Raw genomic sequence first — 23,746 nt, forward strand, 5'->3', positions numbered from 1 at the left:
AAATGGTTTAGCCATTAGAATTGAATTACTACATATAAGCAGATGTGCTTAGATACTCTCTCCAGCACAAAACTGTGTGGTACACTTACATAACCCAGAACTTCACTGTTTACATGTCCAGTATTTTACCGTTTCATGTAGCAAGCGTGTATTACCATTCATAGGACTCATAAACAAAGGTCAATTTATAGTGTCAACAACTGTGATTTGCTTTCAAAATACATGCCATAAACCATGCATGCTATGAGTTGTCTCCTGTGTATAAACACAGATCTTATCAAAGCAAAATGAAAGATTGCTGTTCTTTTCAGATTCCTGCTACATTTTTGTGTATTATCTGCACTTGAAAATAAAAAAAAAGAGTCTTTTGAAGAAGAATCACTATAGGAAAGAAACAAGTTATATATATTATGCAATACTAATGTTGGTATATTCTTTCTGGGTACCAATAATATCTGAACCAAAATATTATACAGTGGCTGAAAACAACCATCAGATTTCTTATAATGCTGTTGTTGGAATGATTAAATGAGAGATAATTAAGCCTGTTAAGTTTAAAAGGGTCGTTGCTGTTTCTTTGATGTGATTATAAAGCCACAAGTGTGAGATTTAAACTGGGCTAGGGGAAACAAATATCCTTAAAATTGTCAGAAAAAGGTTATTATTACAGTAATGAATCAATCACTGCTTGCTGTAATAGATGATAAGGAAAAAGAAAGCAGTCTAACCACACTCTTCTTAAGGCACCGAATGAGGAATGCGGTTGTTTAGTTGTCTAATATCATTTATGACAGCCTTGGGCACTTGAGATGTTCATATAGGATTTGCAGGTATGACACAGGACTTACAATAGACTGCAGTGTGGAAGGGCAGGAGGAGGCTAGGTGGGATCTCTGACACTTTTAATGGCACTAGACACCCATGTTTACACAACTGAATTGCACCCCAAATGTTGTCAGTCTCAGTTGTCCACTGGAGGCAAACTTTTCCTCCCTTTTGACACTGTATTCGGGCATCTGTGTTCCTTAATATGATGCTTGGAACCACCTCAAATAAAGGTACTCAACCTAAAGCTTGAGATAGAAGATTCCCCAAATTCCTAAATTATGGCAAACCTTAGGGCTAAACGCCAAAATACGAAGTCAGAGACTCAAGGAATATTTATGCAAAGCGGAATGGTTTTATCAGGAAAGATTTGTATGCAGTGCTTAATGAATGCTCCGTAGCTTGATAGATAGGCAACATGGACCTCAAGCTCTAACTCTATATCAGGCAGAACAGCTAGGACATATGGATTTTCTGCACCTTGAGGAGAACACTGGCTAACCAAAGAAATCTGACAGGATGCATGCAAACACCTCAGACGTAGCGAGTAACAGGCGTGGTATACAAAATATGGATACACTTTCTTAGTCTAGGCTCATCTCTGTTCTGGTTATCATTCAATGAGTTCCTAACAATCTGGTGAGTACCAGAAGAATAAAAATATGAAGAAAACCCTAGAAGAGGTACTTCATGGAGATTAGAATTCAGTAACGTTGTGACAGAAGTGGATACTTTTCCCAGGTCTTTGATTCATGTAAGGAGAAATTTATAGATATTACCGTGACCACTGTAGCATGTTCATTTTAGATGAAAGCAGTAGAAACAAATGAAAAATATAATAGAAAAGTAACATTAGAAAAAATAGCACAAGTATTAAAGATTTCTAGCAAGCTAAGTGCTATCTTGTGGTCTTTCTATTTACATGCAGAGTTCAATGAATTGCTTAAAGTCCCCCTTTTGGGACTTTATATTTTTTAAATATACTTCTGCTGCCAAATTCTTAATTGCTATTAATATTCCTAAAGTGCAAGTCATCTTCTTACTGTCACCATCAAGCACTCAAAACCACAAGTTATATCCCTCTCCCAACAAAAGTGAGTTATCAATACATTATATAAAACAAATAGTAGAATTGGCATATTTTTTTCCTTTGCTTTCTCTTTGAAACCTCTTAAGTATGATGTGGTCATACTTCAGGGCTTTCCTCTGCAACTAGAGGAATATAAACTTTTATATTGCAAAATTTAAGTGAAGATTCACATTTAGTCACCTTTTCGGGAAAAAAAATACAGAGTTGAGCTTTAAAGAATTCTTTTTACATAGCCATTCAGGATAAAATTCTGAGGACTATCAACACTGCATCAGTCTACCTTCTCAGAACTCGGGATTAATTTTACCCATATGTATTTTGATCAGTTCCAGCATTAGTTATTTGAGATATGCAAGCTTTCATGACAAGAATTATAAAGTGGATTGAATGAAGTAGGATGCTGTGTACTTCACAAAGGAAAAATAAGTGAAGTGCAGCCCTTAGATGTCCATTTGCCTCAGCTATGAACTAACAGGGAATCTATTGGCTTCATCCTCATGCAGGGTGTAAAGACCACAACGTTCACACTTCAGCTCCAGTCTTAATGCCCTCTCACTCACCTCTCTCTGAAAAGCCAAATTACCTCGTGGAAAGAAAACTGGTTTTAGAAAACCATGTTGAGGTTCTACCAAATAGTTACTCCTGTTTGGCTCACAAAAAGGAAAATGTAACTTGTATCACTGGTGAAAGGAAATGTAGGTGTTGTGGCCGAACACAGAATACAATGATTTTGTTCGTGCATGATGCAAATACACTGTTTCTGCTGTGTTTTGCACTGTTTCCTCAGCTGCCTGTGCTGGAGGATATAGGAAAACAAGCAGTGAACATAACACAAATCCGCATCGACTGGTCTAACACAGTGGTGCAGTTTCTCCGTTGAGGAACCTCAGCTTCTTGAAAAATTCGTCAGATATAGAAGATTTTTATGGCCCACAGCAAGGCCACGGGTCGCTCCTTCCAGTGTTTCTAACCACTGGGTCATTCCCTTCGGAGATCTCTCAGGTGCAGCAGAAATTCTGAGTGGTAAGATCTCTAGTCTAGATCTCTAATCTCTAGACTTTACCCTAACTCAGTTAACCAGAAGTGATACATGTCTACTCATATGGTAAGTGCAGACATGCCTTGTAGATATCTGTATCTGATAGCTGAACCTTTTCTTACATTTATGAATTTTTATGTGTAGAACACCTTAACAAATAGATTGAAGCTACCATTCCTGAGTGAATAGCATGTAAAAAAGCCCAAGTCTGCACTGTTTACAGTTGGGGCTGGCCAAGTGTATGCTTGGCTGATGAAATGACAGTTTGTCACAGACGTATATATGTTTCTGGAAAGTTCAACCTGGAATGATCACAGCTATTCATCATTCAGAAGGGTCATCAACAAACTCAATTAACCACTTGTTCACCATGTCTTTGAGCTGTTTCCTGGCAACTTTCACCAAAGGAATGGGAACATCGTGAAATATGCAGAGTGAGGATCTTTCCCAAGCTTGGTTATGTGGGAGTGTTTTAGTTTATCTAGTCCACTGAATAACCTTGAGAATTGTAGGGAGGTTTTTGCCTTTGCAGCTTGAGCTTTTATCTGACTCAACTGCAGGCCTAAATCTTTGTTTGCCTTAGAACAGCAGTCATTCAAAATCACTCACTGTATAAAAATCTCTTAATGTAGATACAGTCTTTTACCAGTGATGTTTACTCAGCATTTTAATGAGATTCAGGGGCCTCTAAAATGCAGTTTTCTACTGGTAGCATGAGGCTTCAGACAAGACAAAGCAGTGTAACCTCTCAGGAAAGAATGTGGTATCAGCTCTTACGCTTTCCTGGGGTAAACAAGAGATGCTGTGGAGTGTAACGCTCATATCCAGCAGCTTGATTGAGCTCCAAATGCTAAAACATGTCCTAGAAAGACATTTGCAGTATTATTAACAGCCATTAGCTCACAGATGCTAGATTTACATGAGGACATAATAACCCTTAGGAATTCTGAAACATCTGGTAAATGGGATCAGGAATGCAATTTTGTCTGGTTTTGATGCATCCACTGAGATGTAGTCCCTCTGAGTCTACTTGTGAGGTTTGCTGTGGGTCCGGGACAATTATAGCTAGCACTTAGTGGCCAGCACTGGGAACTGAGTGATAGTGTCAGATCACCAGGACCTTAGATATCTCTTGTTGCACCTCAGTGCACTCAGTTTGCCTCTCTGCTGTAACTGTTTGACAGCATCACAGCAGTGTCAGGCAGCTGCTTCCATGGTCCAAGGGATGAAATCCAATATTGCTTCATTTTGAAACCTGTAGGTGAAACCACTGTGTTGTGGTTGTTAAAATGTGACAGTAACATGTTACGTAAGTTCACCCTTCTCTTTGAATAGCATTTGTATCTGTCCCCTAAAATAGATTGTGGGTGGAGAAGTAAACCAAAGGTACAATATTAGCTTAATATGAGCTTGTTTCTTTGGCAATTAGGATTGTTGCATTGGTGACTTCAGCCTGTGGCCAAGACCAGGTAAGATGAAGGGGATGCTGCCTTTTCTTCCTCTTTTCCCCATATCTGATGCAGGTCTGAAACACTAGAATTTTATTTACCACTTGACCCCCCCCTAAAAAGGTATCATCCTTGCAGGGGAAGCACTAGCAACCTGGGTATAAGGGTGGTTATCCTTTTCATAGTGCATTGTTGAGCTTTCTACTATGATGCTCTGCTGCCTCAATAGGATATTTTGATCATTGATCAAAGCTTCCTGTGATTATGATCATAGCTGGAGTGCACATAAATTGTACAACACCACACAGTTTGTGTCAAAAGAATAAATGCAATCTATTTTGAAAGTTCTATTCATCATTCAGTGATGCCTACTGAACAAACAAAAGGTACATATGTAATTTCAAAGAGTTTTAAAACATAAGATTTTAATAGCTTCATGAACAAAATGCTATGACAGAACCTGGGAAGCCTTCCTGTCTCCAGTTGATTAGATTGTAAAATGGTCTAACAGTGAGAGAAATCCTACTTGAGGAAGTGTGAAAAGGACTGGATATCAGGAAATACAAGCACTTTGCTGAACAGCGCTTTGAGAAATATTCTGACCTTAAATATCTTTTTTCAGTTTATCATTATCACATTTAGAAATTGCTTCAAATACTCATAGAAACCATGTTAGACGCCACAGCCATTAGTCTGAGATTCTCTAATTACTTTACATCAGAACTCTGTCACTCTTCTAAAAACTGAAGACATCTGAGGCCAGAATTTATTCTGAGATGTAATTTTGTACATATTGGGCTCAAGTAATTATACAGTAATTATGTATTTGAATGTACATTTCTGTCATGCATTCTTAATATAGTTGAATTAATTACCTCCCAAAAAATAAATCAGTGTTGTTTTTATGCATTTTAAAGCACATTTTTCCTATATATACTTATCAAAATCCATGACTACATTTAATCACCATCAGTATTATTATGACACCAATTTCAATTTCAACATCAAAACTACAATAATACTCTCTTTTCCAGAGAAAAGAATGCCATATGAACAAGTTCACCAATAACCAGCCCACACCTCAAATGCATTAGCAACTATACTTGAGTGCTGGGTCTAAGAATGCTAAACCATGACGAACAAGGAAAATATCTCATACTGCGCGTTAGGTAATGTGAAAATGCTAGGGAAAATGACATTCATGTTACTAAAATCTCCTGAACTTCAGGAACTCTGTTGTATCATTTGTTCACTTAGTCAGCTAATTTAATTTTGCCCTTGGGAACCAAAGTGCATTAAGTTAAAATCACAACTAGAATTGAGAATTAAAAAACTGTTAGACTAGTTTCTTTATAAAACCAATGGCACCAATCTATATTCTACTTCTTTCTTACATTTTACTTCTTTCTAAGTTCTCTGTTTACCTATTTGTCATCAGATGCTGGGTGTAATATGAGATTTGATGCAAACTGTCTGTATTTTTAAAAATAATACTTTTCACAACCTTCCCACTTCCTAATTGAGAACTCCCGGAGAGACAATACAGAATACACTATAGAGTTCAGGGTGATTTATTCTGAACATACATAGTCCGGATCATTCCTTTGCTACAGCAGAAGAAGGATAAAAGGACATTTCCAGAAGAATCTTTTGGGACTATTCAACCCACATTGTTTGTGCCTCTGTGCTTGTTTCTGCCTCCCCTACTGTAACTCTTTGCTGTTGTGGTCCACCCACAGTGATCTGCCACAAGCTAGAAAATCCCCTTTATCTTCACAGTGACTTTGGACACCATGAACTTGATTTTCTGCAGAGACAACATAAATCCCAAACCATCATTTCTTCCATAAAGTCTTGGTGAGAAAGGGAAGGAAAAATTATGCACATGTCCCAGTAGTTATGTGCAGCCTACCTATTGATCTGGGGAACAAGGACTGCTGGGGAGAGATGGTACACAGCCACAGGGCTGTATGAACACGGAACTACAGTCACTGGAAACCAGTTGCATCAATATAAACCACACTTGGATCTAAAGAAGAAAAATCTTCACCATGGGTGTGGGTAAGTACTGGGACAGGAGTCCACAGATGCTGTGGGATCTCTGTCCTATAAGATTTTCTAAAGTCCCATGAATGAAGCTCTGAACAACCACAAAGTTACCCCTGCTTTGAGCAGCAGGTCAGTGACTGGTGGTCCCTGCCAACTTTAATTATCCTATTAGAATAATTCTGACATTCTGAATGTCTTCTCCTACAGGACCTGGCTTGGAGACTGAGTGGATCTTCCTCCAAAAATACTTCATTCAATCATAGACCTGACATGACCCTGCAAACCTTTAAGATAGTGGTTTCCAATCTTTATCAGTCTGTGGACATGAAAATATTTCCTGTGGTAATCAAGATCCTAAGAGCAGCTTGAAATCACCTGAGAGGAAGTTTGTTTTATTTAGTTTTCACAGATACTTTGTTAGTAGGCCACAGATGCCTAGGTGTCCACACACCACACTGAAAACTCTTGTTTTCATAATGACAATGTTGGATCAGACTCAACCTTGACTTCTTTGCAAACCCATCCTTTCTAAAGAAATATATTTACACTTAGTAGTCTGTGCTCTCTCCGCCTATCTCCTTTTCTTTCCATGCACAGACTCCCCTCGAATAAACAGCCTATAAACCAAAGAACATTGTATCCCATTTTTATGTAGGAGCATGCAGAGATCTTTTCTTGCTTAAAATATTGTGAAATGGGAAAAATAAACTACATGGCATTGTTAGAAAGAAAAATCCCAAGAAAGTTTTATCTGAGACGCTTATCTTTTCTGATAGAAAAGCTGGTTTACACATTAACAGAGAAAGACATATGGAAAAATGCATGCATTTATGGAGAGAGCGAGACTCAGAAATCTATGCCTCAATCAACTTCTCATATAAAAGAACAGAGAACCATCTTAATTACCTGTTTCCATTTTCCCATCTTGCGCTGCAGGCCCATCAGGAATTACACTCTTCACCTGGAGAAACTCATCTGGTTCATCCCCACCAATGATGGTAAATCCAAAACCCATGTTGCTTTTCTTAAGAGTTGTGCTGAGGAAAGTCCCCTTCAGCTGTGATGCATCACGGGTGAAGAGTGGTTTTTCTACATCAGTCAACACAAAGAAGAAAGGCAAAAGTTCTGATCTAGGCACAACACAGTGGGGGCAGCAAACAGTACTGGATGATAGCAGGTGACAGTGTATAAAAACCAAAGGAACAAAGAGTGCAGGCATTCCAGGAAAATAATATTTGTGAGTTCTTGTATTATTACAAAGCTTAAAATGTATTTCTCAGCTGTGGCAGATCAGCCTTTAGCAGGAGTTATAAATACTCTCTCATATTAGAAATACATTTAGAAGTGGGTATTGTGTAGCTAAAATAATTACAACAATAAAAATGATCTGTGAGGTAATTTTAAAACCTCTTTCCTAACCTAAAAATTCAGCTTTGTCTACAAAGTAACACATTCTCCATGATTTCCCTCCCAACCACAATAAGGAAAATATCCCCTGAATATCTCATTCCATTTCTTAACAAGCAGTGCTAAATGTCAGGTGAGCTTTTTCCACCAAACACATGTGGCTTTGGCATCCAACAAGTGACACACATAACTGCAGTGCAACTTTCATGCCCCCCTATCCATGGTGCGGGTGATGGGGGCTCCCTGTGCTTCTCTCCCATGCTGAGCTTGGTGAGGATGGGTAGGAGGAAGGTGCAGACTTCAGCTACTCTCGCTTATGCCCACAGTGGTGGGGCTGGGCTGGGCGGCAGCAGAGGACATACCGTGCAGCCTGCTCATCCCGGCGGGGGCACACCAGCACTGGGACAGGTCATTCACGCTGTGGGACCTCTTGGGAGCGGGGCGCAGGTGGGTAAATTTGGGTCTAGGTAAGGTTGATGAGAAGCTTTCTACTGTTACAAAGGAGAACAAGCCTCATTCTCTGGCTATAACTTTATGTTAAAGTTTATTCATCTCTACCAATAGTGTTTGCTGCTTATACAGCTCATTTAAACCACGTTAATTTTGGCATTACCAAGAGGCTGTATTCTTGTAAACTCGTATAACAAAGTGCTTGAGGCTTTTAACTTAATTGATGCTTGCGAGATGAACTAGCATAGAAACATACCAAACATCAATTAACAGTAATTTAGAGAAAGTACAATTAATTACTTCAGTGTTGCCAACCTCGGGTGCTCAGGAGAGAGTTGTATATTCCCAAGGACAGAATTTATGATTTTATTTAGAAAATTATTTCAGGGTTTTTATTGTTCTGTTTCTCAGCTTTTAGGAAACACTGTGGTCAACTTTTCTGTCTTTTCTCTGTGCCTCTGAAGATTACAGCACTTAACGTGGCTCCTGAGTGCCTTCAATTCTGGGATTTGACAGGGGAGAAAAATGCTAGGAGATAGGTAATAACATTGTGAGTACTGGCAACACTACTCTTTTAATCAGACTGACAAAATCATTGTCACATAAACAAGAGAACAGGATCTTTTATCTTAACTAAGATAGCTGACATGGTACCGTACCTCGGAAACCTTGGGCCTGCATAGGCTTTGTTCCAAGTTCTGCGTTGGGCATGTTATGCTGCTGTAGCTTCCGTTTTGCTTCTAGGACAGGGTTTTCAAATTGTGTTCTTCTATTTATGTGGCTGGAAAAAATTTGGTTTTGATTAAAAACTGGGTTCAGTTGCGGAAAATGATCATTTTCACAGTAGGATACTGTATGTGACTTAGGTGTGTGTGGTTAGACAGCGAAACCATTATGAATCCCTAGTGGGCCTGAGCATGTCCCTTATACTCCACACAATTTTGCCAGGGAAGAGAAACTCACGATCTAGCACACTGCATAATGAACAGCACTAAACATCCTTTCATTTCAGTATGCTGAACTCTGAGACAGACAAATGGTTTCGATCTATGGGACTACATACTAAATAGCAGTACTGACTGACAATGACAGTTTTGCACGTTTTTAGCACAAGCATTATTCTGTGCATGATTCAAAGGATATGAACCAGTTTTGTGCATTAGTGTCTATTAGCTGTAAGTGGAATTACTTAATCACATACAGAAAAGGTAAAGCCTAGGACACAGTGATTTTATGATTGTAGCTTAGAAATAAATCTAACATAGGAAATACACTGAAGATTACTTCTTTTTAATTCTATTTATCTACTCAGCTGTAGAGAAAAAATCAAATGTTGCAGAAACTAAGTCAGACGGTAGATTAGAACTACATAGGTAAATATATGAAATATAAGAAATGCTAATGTACACATTTTTCTTTACATTTTACATTTCCTACAGCAGCTCAGTAAGTATATCTCTGTCATTATGCCACTAATTTTATGTATTGTGTTTACAGCTACTGTCTTAACTACACACTCATCATATCCTTGATTTTAATTCTTTAATTTATGGAATGCATTTTATTAACCCTGTCCTGTGATGTTTCACATGTTTTCTGAAGAAAACAAAACAATTTAGTAGGATGCATCAAACAAGTCTGCAAGATAGGATCACAACTGAGAAAAGGGGCTTGTGCTGTAAATGCTCTGGGGACATAAATACATTGGTACAGAAGGGCAAGTTTTCAAACATGTCACCCCTCTTTTGTGCTCACTGAGGTACTATTTATTGAGTTCTTCTGAAAATCCAAAAATCCAGTCCCAATCACAGGCTTTAGGCACTTGGAGAGGTGACCTGGGAACTTTTGAAACTCTGAGATCCTAAAAAGGGTACAATACCTTGAGTTAATACTGAAATGACCTTTTATGCCACAATTAAGCACCTCTCAGGTCCCTTGGGATTCAGATCCTACCCCTGCTTCAAAGAAAGTAAGTGGAATTGCCATTAAAAAGTGAGGTAGAGGAAAGGCAGCAAGTCCTGTGGGAGTGCGGTACACCTGGAAAATCAGGATTTAGTGGCCAGAGCTAATGCCATAAAAAGATTTTCAGTCATGCAAAAGAATATTTGATTTAATGAGAGGAATTAAATGTGATAAATCCTGGAGTTGCTACTTTCTTAACCAGGCTATAACTCATTCAAGTTGTGCTAATTTACTCTCATTCTCTAAAATTTTGATTAATACTTCTCTTGTAAATTTTAATCTATGCTGCAGACAGAGAAAGTCCTTTTTTGTTTCTTTCCTTCAGACAGGCTGTTTAAGAGTGAAAGCTTTCCTTTCCTAGATTTTTGCTTTCTAGCTAGGCCATGCTGTCATTGCCAAAATCTTCAGCATCTGTGTCTATCACAAACACAGAAACAAATGATGGAATGGAGACAAACTTCACCAGTTAAAAATGGAGAAAGACAAGACTTCCATGTATTAAATAGGGTAATTACCAACTACTAACATAAGCATGAAAAATTAAATTTTCATGCTACTACCTCTCATGTGATATATTTCAATATTGTAAAGGAAACACTACTTCTGCCATTACAAAGGCAATAAATACTACATAAAGTTCTGATCACCTATGACCAATTAAAATAAATTGATAAAAGAGTTTACAGGAAGAACAGTGAAAAAGATAGTCTTCTATGATAGAAGACCAAAGGAGTTTTACCTTTTTATTCAAGCAGAATTAATTCTGATATGTGATTGCATTCTGTGAACACATTTGGAAGTAAATATCAGAATGTATTAAAGATGTCAAGATTCCAGTCTTGAAATATGTAGGCTTCATACAAGCAGAAGTGTGAAATTATGCAACAGCTTACAATAGCAGATATAGGGTAAAATATCTAGCATGTTTTATGCTACCATTTGATACGGTTAAAACCAAGGTTGCTACACAGTGAGTTAATTGCTTCAACATAGGGAACAATCTTATTTCAGAGGCTCTAAAGTATCCTGGCCTGGTCTTCAGCTCCCCTCCCAGAAAAGCATGGGTTTCCCATAGTTTTTGTGCTATATTGCACAGATATAATGGATATCCGAGACCACACTACAGATCTGCATTTAGGATCCTTAGTGTCTAAAGACTATTCTTAGTGTCATGCTATAAATGCAGGGCACATCTCAGTGCCGCAGGAGACCGCTTGCAGATCTGTTACAACTTATATGTGGTTCTATGGTATATAAAAGGATAAGATTACATAGGATGTGTCTGTGGCTCAAGGAACACCAGTTCCTTCAGCTAGAATCTGTTACCCACTGCCTCTCTACAGTTTCTAGGTAGAGTTGTGGTTTAGTCCATTTACACATAAATATCTTCAGTAATGGCTACCTTGAAAATAACCCTTTTGTCCTAGTAGGTCAGACAGGAATATTAGCAGAGGTACTTGAAGCACCTCAAGTTGTTGATGCAATTCATGCAATTCTTAGTTCAAATTTATTCCGATATTTTGACTGTTTTATGGTAGCATGCAGTCTTGAAAGCTCAAAGTGAGGATTTCAACAAAATTAAACAACTGCATTTAAATAGTGTCCAAAAGGAGTCAGATAAAAGAAAATTATACTCACGATCAGTTATTTTTATCAGTCAGCAGCACTGGATTTATGCTTCTAGATTGATAAGACATGAAGCACTTCCCTTTCATGCAATTTTAAGCGCTATACAGCTTCATGATAAATCAGAAAAATTGTTTCTCATGAGCTTACCTGAGAAAGAAGTTATTAGGCTAAGTAGTTCCCTTGAAAGGACATTCTAGCCTTTCATCTAGCTAATTGAACTGCATATAAAATAGATATTACTAACCTAGGCCTTAATAAGACAAGCCAAATGCAAGTTTTACAGGTGGTTACAAATAAATGCTTTTGTGTTTAAAATGGATTTTGGATGTGATAAGATTTATCACTCGTTGCTTGCAGTATCTAATTCAGTGAGCAGTTTTATATTTTCTTCCTGTATTTTATACAATGCATATTAAACATAAAAGACTAATCCAAAGACAAGAATCCAACTAAATTCTCCTAGTGCCAATGTGGCTGCACAGAAGAACCGTGGTGCCTTTTATCTGCTTTCTAATCCTAGGAATCCTGCATTTCCCTCTGAAAAGAAGAAGGGTGGTCAGTGCTGCTGTCCTCTCTTAGCTCGCTGTATGATAACTGGGGATAACCCCTCAGAGGTAGAATTTCTTTTGGGGTTGTACTTACCTGTGAATTTGAAACACTGTCTCTTGTGTTATGGGGAGGTATTGTCACCACCAACCAGGATGTAAGCCAGAGGCATCATTCTGCCATCTCATCAGTGATTGTGGCCAGGCTAAGTTGGTTTTGTGTTGGAGTTTCATGTTAGATGTGCTTAAGACAACTGAAACACATTCTTAGGAAACTTACGGGCCTATTATTTGCCTACTATGCAAAGTTTAATTGATGGGAAAGATACTGAGCCTTACCAAAATGTCTAACCATGTGCACTGGCCCAAACAGTTTAATGTTATCTTCTTTCCTTACTACTTTAATCCATGGGATATTTTGGTAGTTTGTGACTCTAACTTTTGAGATTCTTGCCTATAACCTACCAAAGTAACTCTGAAGATCAGGATGCCTAAAAGATGGACATTCTGATACATAATTTGTTAGTGCCTAAGTCCTCTTTTACACTCACATTTTTCAGGTACTAGTACTCTATGATGACAAATAACCTGAAGTAAGTTTTTCTATTTGAGTGTTGTCAGAAACTCTAAGTCAAGGAGGTGAATTTGTAACCTGTATGCCTAATTTAGCTGTTCTATTAAGAACACAGTGCCTGGAAATTGAGCTTTGTGTTGTAGTTAATCATCCTTAAAGGGGGAAATAATCTTTCGGCAATTAGAATGCTGGAAGACCCAGCACACTCTAATAACCATATTCTCTCCATTGCCCTGCACAGCTAAGTGTTGCTAGTTCTTAGTTTATAAATTAAGAGAAAATTGCATGAAAGTTAACCCGTGCGTAGCAAACACTTCTCATTTATGTCAAATGTCTGCACCTTACAAATGAAGCCTGGATCTGCATAACACAGCAAATGGAAACGTTAATAAAGCCTCACACCTACATTCATGCATGATTGGGAAAGGAAGTGATACTGGAGACCTTATTTAACAGAACTTGCAAATATGTTGTGATTAGTCTTTATTAGCTTTACTAGTGAGACCCTTGAGGTTTTCCTTTGTTTCTTCTTTAGTTTTATCTCTGGTCTCAGAGTATTGGAGCTGAGCATGGCTGGTCCTTTTAAGGTGAACCTGAGCCTTTCTGCCTCATTGCTCATCCTTACAAACTTCCCATGGGATACAAACGTATCAGTAAGCAGACAATAAGCCCTTCTTTCACTGACAGCTTTAAAGGCCTGCAGATAAAGTTGGACTGGACTTGAGTGTGTGAAAGTCCATAATATAACTTTTCAGGATTTATCCACATTTATGATATAATTAAGAGAGTTTATTGTAGTCAGATTTTATCCAGTTAAAAATGAACTCATCTGTTGAATACTGGTAATAAAAGAAGGTATGACTGCTGCTTCTTAGCTTGAAAAATGGAAAGCAATCTTTGTTTCAAAGTTATTGAGCTCAGACAGCAAATTAAAGTACAGCTACATTTTACTGACTATAAAACTCCCTATGAACTTGGTGTGGCTGCAGTTTTAATGCCACCCTGCGAACATCCATTCCACTTCTAAAACCCTCTGAGCCTCCAGTAAGTTTGGTATATCTTTCCACAAACCTTATCTGTGGTAGGATTAATAAATTTGGCACAAACAGCCTTAAAGTATGCAATTGCATAACATCTGGGCCTGATGCCTTGTGTCTGTTTACCCATGGTTGGACATGAAATGGAGATAAATACTCATTCCCTTTCTGACTGCAGTGAAGTGTGAGCCTCACTTGTGCCAGAACGCCTCGGGCTGCGCAACAACCGAGCAGGGTCTCGGTAAGATATTGATGCACAGGAATTGCACAACACCTGTTACTCCCCAGAACACATGAAAAACAACTGGGGCAGAACACTTACACCCAGCAGCTGCATAATTGCACATGCAGAAGTCTTTAGGGGAGGTTAAGTACAAAGAGATATGAGAACTCCAGCCCCTAGCTACTTGGGGACATCATAAAAGAACTCAGGCATAAAAAGAGAGGGTAATTTAATGGCATAACAAAGGGACTTCAAAACCTGCTTATCTTTTTGCTTGGATCTGGACTGCCTAAGCTGATTTGGGCTGAGCAACAAAGCAGATGGAGCTGCTGGCTCCTTCACCTGAGGGCAGGGAACAGGCTGGGGACAGAGCAGCAGAGCAGGTGCTTCTGCATTTGGAGAACAGGATAGGAGTCAGCAGGGTAGTGGCCAAATGCTGTTTTCATTTGTTTGTTTGCTTTTAAGGAGGGCAAGGGAAGGTACACGGCATCCACAAGCTGCTGCTGTTACAGCAATAACGAAAGGGGTGCCTTACATCTTCCAGACCTCCAGAAATCAGATCTCTTCTTGATCTCCCTGTCCAGCTCTACCCTGTGCATTTTTATAGCATCATATCCTGGGGTTTGGAAAAACTGCATCCCCAGAATTTATAGATCCACTCTGCGTAAGTCCTATTTGCTGTATTAAGCTAAAAAAGCACAGAAAATCATCTCTTCAATTTACTTATTTTATGTAGGAAGTGGCCAGAACAGGTTCTACCTATTACTTCAAATGAAAGCTTCATGTTGCCCTTTGCACAGAGGAGTAAGAAGCATTTTTTCTTGTTTCATAACTAAAATAAAATAAAAAAAAATAAAAATCAAGAATTGTGCTATGAAAATAGAAATTTATATTTATACACAACATTCCTAAAATTTTATATGCAGTGTATAAATAACCTGCCTTGGTACAAGCATTATAAACACCTGATTTGCAGCAAGGAAGGACTACCCAGAAAATTCTCTTTACTGAGCTAAAATGATTATGCTTTGCTCTATTTGTTGATTGACGAGGTTTCTACCTCGTATATCTACAGCTTACGTAGAAAATACAACATTTCCTTAATTAATATGATCTCTGTACAAGTATCAGCTGGAACAGTACCATGAAATCAGACCTTGGAGAAAGAGAACAACTGAATGCCTGAGTCACTGATTTGAGACACACTGAATATATTTGGACACATTAGCTGTACTGATGATTGAGAATTCCTGGTATACCCTCAGTTTAACACATCAGGTAATTGTACCTATTCCGTGACAGGCTAAACACTGCAGAGGATACTGGTATCAGGTTATGACATATTAATAGCAACTTAATATTGAACTTGGGAACTTACTCAACATAATAAGTGCCATAAATGGGATCATCAATTTTCTCCCAGCCATATGGAAGCTCTGAAAAACAAAGAGTTATCTCTCTCAGTAAATGCAGTACAGAATGCTAAGATTTCTAATAACAAAGTTGTGGATCTTTGCTGGGTGTTGAGGGAAATAACTTGATAGTGAAATTAGATACAGTGATCAAAGCAAATGTCAAATCTTGAGCACACACACGCACTCCCCACAGCCACAAGTAGTAGTAACTTGAAAACTGGCATGCAAACACAGACCTCAGTCTCTGGAACAACACATTTTTAATTGAACTCCTTGATTTGTTCCAATAGCTGCGCTAGCCAACAACCATAGCGCATCTTGTATGCCATCACCACTGGAGGAAGCGAGGGCATTCTGTTTTCCCAAATAGGTACATGCAAAAAGACTACTTTGTCTTTTAAGCTTTTTTCCTGGAAAAGTTGGTCTAGAAGGAATGCCATGTGAGTGCAGTAATTATACCTGAATGTTCCTGAGAAGTTTGTACTATTCATCTTACTGTGATGGCAATTCCACAGCCTCCAAAGGCACCCTGTTCCAAAGCTTAGTTAAATACTGGGGACACTGGAGTACAAAGTATCACATGGAAGTACAAACTAAGATATTATGATACCTTCTGGCCATAAAACTAATGATATTTTGCAGAAATAGAGATCCCTTAAACATTCCACTACTAACAATTAAAATGTTAAAACATTAATATCTTGAAAATCAGTCTGTGTTCATGTACAAGCAAACTTACATATATATTTATGTACATCCATACATATTATCACTCACACTGCATGCTTAAGAAATTATTAAACTGCCAATAGAACTTCATCTTGTGTTTAAAAGGCACCAGATGGATGTGATAAATACCTTAGTTGACATGAACAGAGTGAAAAGCTCAGGTTCACATATGATGACTTTGATGGAGGAGACTCACAAAAGGATGTGCATTCCCATCACACACAGGTACCAATGTGCAGTTAAAGACTACGGCACAATATACAGGAGTGGAATTGATTCTGGAATTCCTTATCCTTTTTCCCTTTTTAAACTCAGTTGCACTTCTAAAGTAACTTTTTGGAGACAATGAGTACTAAACTAGACAAAGCAGAACTGGTGTATCTCATACTGAACACAGAATAGACAATTATTTAAGTGCTCTAAAAGGCAAATAGGTACATGAAGTCTGACTGCCAACAGGGAACGAGTTAAAAAACCCCATGTTTAGAAATTGCTTAATGTCTTCTTGTTACTTCTGCTCTAAACATATCTCTTTTTGAGTGAACCTGCTTAGACTGCTGGACGCTTAGACATCCCTCAGAGGATGTTCCTGCTCAGCCTTTTCCAATACTGCAACAAAGGATACAACCCTCTGCCAGAGACTGCAGACGAGGAACATCTCAATTACTTTTTTGTAATGAAAAGGCAAAGGATTTTCTTAATGTATATACTCAATTTTTCCTATTAGTCTTAAATATTGTTAGCTTTGAAATCTTCACAGGACCAGACTCTGAACTAGTTTTGTCTGGGCTATTTTGATATTGTCACTTCACATGAATAAATGCAGCATAGGCTATTTAAGCAGGTCACAGAATCACAGAACAATTGATACTGGATGGGACATCTGGTCATTGTCTAGCCCAACCTCTCTGCTCAAAGCAGGGTCACTTAGACCAGGTTGCTCAGGTCCATCTTCAGTCAGATTTAAATATCTCTAAGGACAGAGACTCCACAACCTCTCTGTGCAACTTCAAGTGGTTGGTCACTTACAGAGTGACAGTTTCTTTCAGAATCTCCTGTATTTTGGTTTGCATCCTTTACCTCCTGTCCTGTCACAGGACACCCCTGAAAAGAGCATGGTTCCATCTTCCTTGCACCTCCCTTCATGAATTAATTAATCTAATAAAATCCTCCTTGAGCCTTCTCTTCTTCAGGCTACACAGTACCAGTTCTCTCAGCCTTTCCTTCTAGGAGAGATGCTCTAATCGCTTAATTATCTCAGTGGCCCTTCAACGCTCTCCTGTATGTCTATGCCTTTCTTGTACTGGGGAGCCCAGAACTGGATCCAGAACTCCAGCTGTGTCTCACCAGTGCTGAGGGTAAGGGAAGGATTATGTCCCTTGATGTGTTGGCAACGCTCTGCTAACTACATCCCAGGAGGCTGTTGGCCTGCTTTGTTGCAAGGACATGTCACTGGCTCATCATCAAGTCACCAAGCATTAGAAAGCCCTAATGTTGCTCTTTCCAGACCTGCTCAGAACTTCAGTAAAATGTGTAGGTAACTGACTCTGCAACGGTTCCCAGAAAGTCCTGTATATCCTGAGACAAGGCTGTGGAATGTTATCCATAAATATTCATAAAGAAAGTAGCCGCAGCACGAATTCTGTAGTGTCCCTACAGTAAGTTTCATTCCCAATGCATTCATGATAAATGAGGCAATAATTTGCTATAAAAAAACCCCAATGCTTTTACCGAACCCTGTGACACAGAATGAACATAAGGTATTAGTTTAAATACTACAGGTACATCTTATTTTCATCTAACCTTTCAGGGTTTTCTTCCCCTAATTAACTGAATGCTGCTTTCATATTTGGCCATCTAAAATTACATTCCCTTAGAGAAAAGTGAGGCAGGTACCGGTAAATCTGTACATAAAAATACACACAAACACATGCATACAGATACACGCACACAGATAGGTCCCTGTCCCAAAGTGAGTTAGTAGATGGAGTTTTTTCCAACTATGCAATTAAAGAACAGGAAGTAGATGTTTTGCCCGAATTTAAAGGTAAGTATTTTTCTCTAAATATATACACCTTAAAGTATATAGATGAATAGGACATATTTTATTTTGCATATTTATGAAAATCTGAAATAATTTCATAGAATCATAGAATAGCTAGGGTTGGAAAGGACCTTAAGATCATCAAGTTCCAACCCCCCTGCCATGGGCAGGGACACCTCGCTCTAAACCATATCACCCAAGGCCTTGTCCAACCTGGCCTTGAACACAGCCAGGGATGGAGCATTCACAACCTCCTTGGGCAACCTATTCCAGTGCCTCACCACTCTAACAGGAAAGAATTTCCTCCTTATATCCAATCTAAACTTCCCTTGTTTAAGTTTTAACCCATTACCCCTTGTCCTATCACTACAGTCCCTAATGAGGAGTCCATCCCCAGCATCCTTATAGCCCCCTCCAGATACTGGAAGGCTGCTATGAGGTCTCCACGCAGCCTTCTCTTCTCCAGGCTGAAAAGCCCCAACTTTCTCAGCCAATCTTCATATGGGAGTTGCTCCATTCCCCTGATCATTCTCATGGCCCTCCTCTGGACTTGTTCCAATAGATCCATGTCCTTTTTATGTTGAGGACACCAGAACTGCACACAATACTCCAAGTGAGGTCTCATGAGAGCAGAGTAGAGGGGCAGGATCACCTCCTTCAACCTGCTGGTCATGCTCCTTTTGATGCAGCCCAGGATATGGTTGGCTTTTGAGGATTTACTATTAACCTGTTCTATTTTGTCCTAAAGTAATACATAACTGTATTTATGAACTAGCACAACTATTGAGAAGGCAAATGGCAAATCTCATTTTCTAGTGTAAAAGTCTGTAAAAAATTAATGAATTTGACATATTATGGAGAATCCACTTTTAAATGCATGGACTCAGAAGCAGGGAAATAAATTACCTTTGTGTATCGTAATATATATAAACTCCATCTAAGCCTATGGTCTAATTTCATTTTTCCATTTGAGATGCGGCCTGTAAACTATGTTGAATTAACATTCTGTTGACCAGTACAATGGAATTGCTAGAGCACAAACCCCAAGTCCCTGCCCACCAAGTGTGGCAGATAATGTTAGCGGAGTGTAGTTTACTACAAAGCTTCTGCTAGAACAATCTTCTGCTACATTTGCTTTCAGAAGCATTGTGATTATTTTTCATTACATTAAATATCAGCATCTATTCCATTTTTCACTATTGAAATGAAAGATTACAGGACAGAAATACTTTAGTGCTTCATAAAACAGGAAGCTAAACATTTGCCAAATTAGGGGTGAGGGCATTACAGTTTCTTTTTCATTTCACTGTGCCCAGGGCCGACCATTAGGGATGAGAGTGAACAGTAAACATTTATAAAAGAGAATTATTATAAAACACTAGCATAGGAGATTACTCTTGGTCACTGTGATTTGATTTAGAAGGGCAGCTATAAATTCTACTGATATTCATTTGGTTGCATTTGCATGCTAGTTCATGTGCAACTTCCGCAATCAACAGTTTCATGATTACTATGATACATATGAAGTCTTAATCTTCATGAGTTCAACACTTCTATCATTCATGTCTCAATTCTACTGATTGCAGGAGGCTTTCTCTGTATAGAAGGGAAAACCCCCAAATCTACCCTTTATTTTAAATCTTTAATATCTAGCATTGCATGCCCACATATCTCCTCCTATCACCCATCAGAGGGCCTGTTCACAAACATTTGTAAAATCACCATTTAAAAATCAGTAAGTTTGTGTTGCATTTGGCAATGCTGATACCATGAATGGATGGAAAGGTGGTAGATAATCTGTATAGTATGTTTATATGCTCCCAGACAACTTGGTTTGTATTTTAAAAAAGAGAAAGAAGGAAAAATTGAAGGGAGACAGTAACAGGAATTTAAGTCACCTTAACAATGGTAGTGTCTTCTCATCACAGCCTGCTTATGTTAATGGTCCAGACACTCTTATTCTGACTTCTGAAAGCTGTTGTGTTTCAGAATGACTTTTGATGGTGCCACTTAACCTTCTCTGGGAATGGAGGAAGGAGTACATTTTGGATCTCAGTGTGCCAAGATGAAAAACCATTTTACCAAACTAAAGATTAATTTTAATGAAGTTTACAGAGTACAAAGTGTATTGAAGAGTCATAAAATCCTCTCAAAGTTTCAGAACCACAGCCAACATTGTGTCACTTCCCTACTGACAGGCTGGTAAGACAGGGAGCATATTGAATTGGCTGCAATCAAAATATTTGTGTAGTACAAAATAATAAAGTATGAGAAAGGAAAATATATGTCTGCTGTTACTGAAATGGTGCAGTAAGGATGCAGAAGCTGTGGAAGTCAACATGAGTTTGGTTCACCTGCCTGGTTAAAACCCAGGCACAGGTCAGGAATCCTTTTCTAACCCACATAAGACTTCTCAGAAGAATACTGTATCTTTCCACTGAACAGCCTGTGTTTGTTTTACCTCTTGTTTCCTCTCTCTTTTCTTTCTCCCTGTTTCAAATTCAGTTTTGCCTTCTCAAGTCAGTTGCCTACTACAAAGACTATCAGCAGAGCTGGGTTAAGAGTTACAAAATGCAGTGCAGCTCCACAGTACAACACAGTTGCACATTATTCCTGTTTCTTTAAGACACATAATCTTTGCAAATATTTATCTGTAAGTCTAAATCAGTGTTCCTGATTGCATAGCTTATGCAAAAAACATCGCCTGCTAACCCTAAGCACAGTACACAGATTATCAGGGTGCGGATGCTTCCTCTGGTGTGTTGTGCTGCTCCTCAAGAGCAGGGGTCTGGAGATGTCTGGTTTGAATGCTTTTGTTAGTGTATGTCCAAACCGCCAGGATGATACATAGAATCATAGAATGGTTAGGGTTGGAAAGGACCTTAAGATCATCAAGTTCCAACCCCCCTGCCATGGGCAGGGACACCTCGCTCTAAACCATATCACCCAAGGCCTTGTCCAGCCTGGCCTTGAACACTGCCAGGGATGGAGCATTCACAACCTCCTTGGGCAACCTATTCCAGTGCTTCACACCCTAACAGGAAAGAATTTCCTCCTTATATCCAATATAAACTTCCCTTGTTTAAGTTTTAACCCATTACCCCTTGTCCTATCACTACAGTCCCTAATGAAGAGTCCATCCCCAGCATCCCTATATGCCCCTTCAGATACTGGAAGGCTGCTATACATGAAAGAGATATAATGCTACTGCTCCTGAAAACTTCTGTTACAGGTTGCCGTAAGAAAAGAGAGGATAACTGCTAAGTGAAAATCAGTATTTAACTGGCTACTCACATATCTGTGTAAATTCTGATAGGTCACCTACCTGCACACCCTCTGGGAGATCCAAAACCCAACAAAAATATCAAAAGTTATATGCTATGGTAAAATTATTTACACTGCCTCAACAGGTTCCTCCACTTAGCCAGTGTTTCAAATGTCACTGCCTGACGTGGAAAATGCAATTACTAACATGGACTTCTCTGCACTAGAGTACAAATCCAGTGTGGATTAACAGCCTCACCTCCATAGCAAAACCAAATTCACTTTTCCTGTCATGGAAGACCTGAAAAACTGAGAGAATGTACCACCTCCAAGCCAGGCCATGTATGACCATTTTCAATCAAACTTCTGTTCTCCAGCCGCCATTCTCATGCCATCAAATTTCACAGTCATGACTGTTTATGTTCTGTCTGTAATCACAAACCATTCATGTGCAATTTGTTCTCATGAATAAAATGACATTGTGCATAATTTCTACTTTCACAATGGAAACAAATGTCTAAGTAACATTCACATCTGATAAATGCATTTTCTTCCTTCTGTGCAGATTATTGTGACATGCTACAGCCTCAATTGTGCAGAAAGCAGATTAGTAAATATTACTTTCAATTCAATAATATTTTCTCCCAGCACTGTTACCTAATGAAATACTGACAACAGTAGGGATATTTTTAACAGAGGAAGGCCACGAGGATGATCAAGGGACTGGAGTACCTCCTGTATGAAGACAGGCTGAGAAAGTTGGGGCTGTTCAGCCTGGTGAAGAGAAAGCTGGTAGAGACTTCATAGCAGCCTTCCAGTATCTGAAGGGGGCCTATAGGGATGCTCAGGAGGGACTGTTCATTAGGGATTGTAGTGATAGGACAAGGGGTAATGGGTTAAAACTTAAACAGGGAAGTTTACATTGGATATGAGGAGGAAGTTCTTTACTGTGAGGGTGGTTGCCCAAGGAAGCTGTGAATGCTCCAGTCCCGGTGATGTTCAAGGCCAGGCTGGACAGAGCCTTGGGTGACATGGTTTAGTGTGAGGTGTTCCTGCCCATGGCAAGGGGTTAGAACTAGATGATCTTAAGGCCCTATCCAACCCTAACTATTCTATGATTCTATGAACATTAGGAGTACTTGATCCCTCTGACATACAGAACTGTGTAATGTCTAATCATGGTTTGCATTAATACTGTGAAAAAGCACCAACTGAATTACTTAGTTTTAACTATCAAAAAAGAGTTCTTAAAGAGCTTAATAGCTGTTAATTCAAATAAACATGTAACAAAATGCAATTAAAATGAAATCGGGGGGAAAAGTACCTTATATGTTGGGAATTTAGTTGGGTTATTGCAGTCAGTGCCTGAGATGGTTTTCTTAATAAAGCCTTATTAAAGAATGCAGTTCTCAACAGTTTAGTGGGCAATAACCAAAGCTGGACAGAGTAACCTCAAAACTTATTAAAAGTTTCAAACAAACTGCAAAAAACCTATTTTCTATGTATTTAGAAATAACGGGTTTAAGGAAAGCAAAAATGACAAAAAAAAAAACCCAAAACAAAAAAACAACTTTTTTCTGTCATCAAGTCATGTTATCCTTTTGTCTTGTTCTCTGTCCTTACTCCTGTGTTGTTTGAGCTGGGTACTTTCTGTTACAGAACATTTGGGGAGAGAGAAGCTTGTTGCTTTCACAGTTTCCACTAAAGCAACTAGTGCTTTGTTCGGGAAATAGAGACCACTAAGGAACACTGAAAAATCTCTTTTTTTTTTTTGGTACAGTTTCTTGTCAGGAAACTGGGTATGAAATCCTTCTCCTAACAGCTCCTAGCTTTAAATTAGCTAACATGGGCATTGCTAGGATTCAAGTCACTTCAGGATGTGTCTCGGTGCAGAATGTGAACTTGCTGGAGAAGCTCAGCACGTGCCCTAGTGGTTCCTCATGCATGTATCAGAGGAGCTGCAATGGCAATGCCAGCTGGTTAAAAGTTCAGACGTGCACATTAAAGGGACTGTCA

The 23,746-nt window shown here is 38.8% G+C and overlaps 1 protein-coding gene across 15 annotated transcripts in view; it reads right to left on the reverse strand.

Moving 5' to 3' along the window:
• Window positions 1-23,746, reverse strand: part of MAGI2 (membrane associated guanylate kinase, WW and PDZ domain containing 2) — a 728,751-nt gene that overhangs the window by 140,991 nt on the left and 564,014 nt on the right. For 14 of the 15 annotated variants that reach the window (XM_061366359.1, XM_061366354.1, XM_061366365.1 and 11 more), the window contains 3 exons: window positions 15,657-15,714; window positions 8,968-9,089; window positions 7,358-7,540 (listed from right to left, as the gene is read on the reverse strand). In XM_061366359.1, the coding sequence (XP_061222343.1) occupies window positions 7,358-7,540; window positions 8,968-9,089; window positions 15,657-15,714 (363 nt within the window). Of the gene's footprint in view, window positions 1-7,357; window positions 7,541-8,220; window positions 8,350-8,967; window positions 9,090-15,656; window positions 15,715-23,746 lie in introns of all 15 variants that reach the window. The other variant, XM_061366363.1, reaches the window with a different exon arrangement.

Source organism: Neopsephotus bourkii, unplaced genomic scaffold (assembly GCF_033783945.1).
Source record: "Neopsephotus bourkii isolate Nb327-2 ecotype Australia unplaced genomic scaffold, CSIRO-AGI_Nbou_v1 NB_1328, whole genome shotgun sequence".
Taxonomy (NCBI): Eukaryota; Metazoa; Chordata; class Aves; order Psittaciformes; family Psittacidae; genus Neopsephotus; species Neopsephotus bourkii.